This window comes from Austrofundulus limnaeus, unplaced genomic scaffold, assembly GCF_001266775.1.
Source record: "Austrofundulus limnaeus strain Quisiro unplaced genomic scaffold, Austrofundulus_limnaeus-1.0 Scaffold31, whole genome shotgun sequence".
In the NCBI taxonomy this organism is placed as follows: Eukaryota; Metazoa; Chordata; class Actinopteri; order Cyprinodontiformes; family Rivulidae; genus Austrofundulus; species Austrofundulus limnaeus.
Genome location: NW_013952433.1, coordinates 1,885,958 through 1,891,572, shown reverse-complemented (window position 1 = coordinate 1,891,572; position 5,615 = coordinate 1,885,958). Strand labels below are relative to the sequence as shown.

At 39.8% G+C, this 5,615-nt stretch overlaps 1 protein-coding gene across 5 annotated transcripts in view; it reads right to left on the bottom strand.

Moving 5' to 3' along the window:
• brsk2a (BR serine/threonine kinase 2a) overlaps positions 1-5,615 on the bottom strand; it is a 176,702-nt gene that overhangs the window by 69,286 nt on the left and 101,801 nt on the right. For all 5 annotated transcript variants that reach the window (XM_014005558.1, XM_014005561.1, XM_014005557.1 and 2 more), the window contains exon 2: positions 3,531-3,625. In XM_014005558.1, coding sequence (XP_013861012.1) covers positions 3,531-3,625 — 95 coding nt within the window. The remainder of the gene's footprint in view (positions 1-3,530; positions 3,626-5,615) is intronic.

Below are 5,615 nucleotides of genomic sequence, written 5' to 3'. Positions count from 1 at the left end.
TTTTTTTGGCCGAAATTATTATTATTTTGGGCTAAAATTATTTTTTGGAGTTAAAATTGCTTTTTTTGGCTGAAATTATTATTTTGGTTGAAATTGCTCTGTTTGAGTGCAAAATATTTTTGATTGAAAATTTGTTTTTGACCGAATTTTTAGTTTTTGATTGAAACTGCTTTTTTTGTTTGATTGAATAATACTGTATAAAAAATAAAAAAATATTAAATACCTTCATAGCCGTTCCATATGAGTGAATGTCACATCAGCAGATCAAWGAAATAACACGCTCACTTCTGACAGGAAATATAAGTAGAGATGTGGTGTCCCTACACAGGCGTCTGTGTTATCTGCTCTCAGTGGGGTCTCTCACAGCATGTCCATCTCTCCGCTGAGCCTTGCTCTCTTTCACCCTTCCTCCTCCTGTCTCTCGTCCTCACAGTCCCACAGCTCAGATACATGGCAGCAGCAGAGAGACAGACCTGAGCTGGCTGCATTTCAGAAACATAAACCACCCCCGACTGTACATATACATGCATTCAAACATACACAGTAGGGGTTGGTTCTCAACATTACTTAGGATCGGATTGCTGTGCCCCTTTCTGTTAAGCCTCAGTGCCAGACTGCTGACATACTGTCATGTATGCACACACTATTTTATTCTTCATGTGTCTGSTTTTATCTCATCATTCAAAACATGACATGCAGCCACTTCCCATAGATGGAGACACACATTATTATTCAAGTACCTCTATTGTTATGTTTTATGCTCAGAAGTAAAAAAAAAAAAATCTGGCTCTTCTTGTTCTTTGAAGTAGTCAAGGCTTATCCCCTCGTGCCAAACTGACACAAAGTTCACTGATGATTACATTTTCCAAGACAGTTCAATGTTCTCTCTGCTCCGTAGTGTCATCGCCTGTAGGCCCACGGACTAAAAAGTTCAACATTAGTTATATAAAGTTCAACACAGTGAGGAGGAGGATGGAACTCAAAGCCAAATTCTTGCAGATAATTAATTCAACCTGCCTCCTCGTCGTCTCATACTCCTGACTCTGAAGGCCAGCTAAGACGAAGGACAGGCAGAGACAGATGATACGGGTCATAGAGTATGCTGTCCGTGAACATTCATAGTAATGTCTGTAGATCTTCTTCTGAGTGCTACAGTCCGTGTGTACGATCTGTTTCTGTAATGAGTGTGTGCATGCACACAGAGCCTTTCTATCTTCAGCAGGGCTGCACACACATGGACCTGTCCAGGGGAGTCCCCCCTAATGGCACCACGGGGACTAAAGACATTACCATATTAAAAGGTGACATTTCACAGCTGGGGCCTTGCAGGAGTTTGCAGCCGGATCGCTCTGACAGTTTGACAGGCAAAACAGGCAGGCAGGAGAAAAGAGGCCCAGGAGGCTACGGAGTGCAAAAACATTTGGATATGAGAAAGGGACTGCTGGATTATGAGTTAGGAACACCTGTCCTACAGYAGCAGGAACCTCCAAACACGAGATTGAACTTGTAATCTGACTTGAGAGATCAATAAAATAGTGCAAACTTCAGAATAGTCATGTCACTTAACTAATCACTTCACACAAAGCACTTAAATGACAACCTAATATTTTTTTTTTCAAATTTTTGACAAATTATTTTTGGCAGACACATCCTTTTAACGTTTCATTTAAATTAAGYTGTTCCTCGCTAGCTTTTACTTCAGTTTTCTGCATAAAATAGCAGCCCAGAACACACATCTGCATGCCACACACGCGCACACTCCCACACTCCAGCCTGGGACCAGCAGTTAGGAGAAGAATGACAGAGTCTGAGTTCAGTAATTGGCTCTGAACTGCAGCTTCAGCAGAAGCCTCTGTCCTGTCGGAGACCTGTCAGTATTTGCTGTACCTTTCTGCTGTCACATGCTACAGCTGTTCCACCGGCCACTTTTGCTACAGCTAATAATACTTCTGTCACAGCAGAAGCAAAAAGAAATGGCCAGTTTTCTTTTTTTTTCTTCTCTTTTTTTTACCTTTATGGAAATATTTGACTGCATGTTGAGTGGAATAAGAGACTGGAAAAGAAAGACTTCCAGAGCAAAGCGGTGAAGTGAGAAGAAAGGGATTCTGGGAGACACTGACGCAGCAAGAAGTTGATTAATACAGGCTGTTTATCAAACAGCAATATCTGAGCACAGGGAGCTTTTCATCTGAAATCTAGATGTTACAGCATGAAATGATGCAAAACTGATGGAATTTCACATTTCTGATAACCTGTAATGTGAGCAAAGCCATTTACTTCCTGCTTTCCAGCTCATGAGACAACAATTACAGTAAGCACTTCTCTCTGCTTATGTCCTGTGGAAACAAACAAAAAAAGCCTCTCAAGTCATATCATCTTGTAAAATGCAATTCTTTTTTTTTGTCCTGCGCACTTTAAGTTTCTTCTTAACTATTCCATCAACGCAAGAGGCAATTTTGCARAATGTCTGTTTTGAGTGGACACTGACTGGGGCTTCACAGCAGGAGCCCTGAGATGTTATGAGAAAGAGCCAAAAGAAACTGCTCACTGAATCATTTAAAAAGAAACTGACTGGGTAACAAAAAATAACTGTAAAAAGCAGAGTTTTGAGGTTTTAGAGTGAAGTGGTGATATTTTTAGTTACAGACACCTATTATACTATCAAYATCCCTGCATTTCTTGGGACCTGACTCCTGATGATGAAACCATATAGCTGACTCTTTCAGTGTGAAAACTGAAAGGGAGAAAAACTGCTGCTTCAGACAAGCTGTCAGTAACTCTGCAAGGCGTCCTTTCTCATCATATTATTTATTGCCATATGACGGAGATCACTCAAATTTYGCTAAATCAGATGTTTATTTTGGCTGAAAAAATTAGACATCAGGACAAACCAACATCATTTGGAATCATTTGCACCATGTGTCAGAGGAAAATGTAAAATTCAGTTGCTACAGAACAAAAAAACGTTCTTGCTCAYTGGGTGGTCAAAACGTCCTGTGTACTTAATGATGATGATCATTAAGTTTTCGTAATGGTTTTCGTAATTCAAACATTATGTTCAGTTTAACCCAACCTGTTTTAAGCATCTAAACCTAAATATGACAGATACCTACTGAAGCAYCTAGCAACACAATTACAGTTCAACTCAAGAGTCGAATACAATCCCACAATTAAAAGACTTGACTTCACACTGCTGTAACTTTATCACATTACATGAAGTTATGATTGTTGTGAAACCGAGATCAGACTGATCAGATCACATTTTCTGTTCATTTGTGCTGAAACCCAATCCAACATTCAGCTGGACGGCTGCAAATTAGGTTCTGAGGAGATAGAAAAATAATTTGCACTTTCAGAATCTTTAAATAGAACATTTGTCCTCCCAGAAATGGAACATTTTGTGTCAGYCCCTTCTGCTTTAACATGTCAAAACACAGTGCAAGATATGAGTGTATTTTGTCCATTGCTGTCTGCGACCATTTTCTATCCTAACACACTTAAATCCGTCAGTTTTGAAGCTGCAAACCTACCTTCATAAGTACTGACTCACTGAGCTTCTCACGGTTGACAATCTTTATGGCAACTTTCTGGCACGTTACACAGTGGACTCCAAGCTTTACCAGCCCTGAAACATAGAAAAAGACACACAAGAAACAGTTCATTRGGTTAAATATTAGACTTGTTTGTGTGCGTTTTATGTGACTACAAATATATCATCATGCATGCAGTGCTGCATGTTAATTCTTAAAAAATACACACAACGGAAAATGAACTGCAAACCAAAAAGTTACTGCATGTTAGGAAAATGAAGGTTGTTTTTCTGCCAATCCTAACATTGTGTTTTGGACAGACTCGCATATAATGGGTGAACTCGAGTTCAGGAGGTCCATAATGGCTTTTGAAGTGTATGCAGTTACCTAAACAAACTGCCCTTCTGGGTTTTATTTGAGTCATAAAAGTAGCGAGTGAGTGTTCGTTTTGTGCCATCGATTGCTATAATGCACTAAACCACTGTAATGCAGTTTTAATCTGAAAYGGCACAAAACAATGACTTTTTAAGAAGCCACTGATCTGACACTAAATGGGGCTAATTACTGACCATAACATAAAACTGAAAAGATTGAAACATTACATTCGAGTGTGTGGGAGTTATTAAGACAAGCCTGCTGTAAGCATAACCTTTTACTTCACAACACTTTACGCACAGACACACGGAAAGAGATTTGAGCGTTTGATACACACTGCCAGAGGGTTCTACTGGGATTCCCTTTACAAATATTCTGTCAAAGCTCAAACAAATCCTGTGGTTCGCTACATAACCACAAAAGCATCTTCCCTGCTTTGCTTTACTTAATGTCCCTAGGTATCCTTAGTTAAATGATCAGTCACAAACAATGAAGAAGACAGGCAGGGATGCCAGAAAGAGTGCGGTTTCAGTGGAACAAAGTGCTGTGTGCATTTGATACGGGGGAGCCATGACAACAGCACCAATCAATTTTCTGCCAGGGACCACAGAGCTGCATACACATTAAAAGATTCAAGCAACAGATAGCTTACTTACAAAACTGAAACGAACACGCGGCAATATAAAACAGATGTCTGTTCAGGCTGTTAATGGTTTCCCTTCTGCTCGTGTGCTGCAACAAATATTTGAAAACAACCAAAGATTATTTTTGACTTGTAGGTTCTAGAACGGGGGCATTCTTTAAAGGATGAATTGTGTATTTTACAGGAATAAAACACCTAAAGAAAACATTTGCTACCAAGCTGTAGTTCAGCAGGAATCCCTGCAGAACATTAGCTGGATGATCCTAACTCCTCCTTTGGATTTGATGGAACCCTGACTGGATCTCTCCAGTGACTAGCTTGTGCTTATGTCTGACTTGGGACGGCAGACTCTTACAGTATGAGTGGTCTTTAAAGGTTATAGGRCAATCATTTTACTCCAGTTATCTTAGTGTCACGGARAAGTACAGTTTARGTTTCAGTTAACGGTCAGCTTTTAGAGGCACTCTGAAGCTTTACTTTTAAACACTTCATCTCTAMTTTTYGACAGTACCCAGATCAGTAGCATTTCTCATAGGCTTGTAAAGTTTTGTAGGGAATTAAGGGCTCATTATACTCCATCCGAAYGTGGTTTTTCGACGTTCKTTTTYGCACACACCTCTCATCTGAGACACACCGCGCCGATGTGGTACACGTCGCTACATGGGGTTTCTTCCTGCTGTAGTCTACACTTCAAACAAACAAACAAACTCCAATATCCACTGTTATTTGTCCACAAATCTGTCCCGCTGCTCTGGGTACAACAGTTGCCTTCTTGAAGAGAGTGCACTCTAAAAACAGATGTTGGMTTTTATYARCCGTGTTATGTCAACTGGTTCCACTTAACTAARTTGAGTAAATTCAAAGCAACATACTCATGTWTTTTTTGGTTAGAAATTGGGTACTGTATGTTGTTTTGGATTAACTCAACTCGTTTTTTTTAGAGTGTAGTTGAAGCAAAAYGCAGTGTCTGAGACAAACACCCCCACAAACGTCTGACCAATAGCACAGTAATTTCCTACACTCTAAAAATGAAATGTTGCATTTACTTAACCGTGTTATGTCAACTG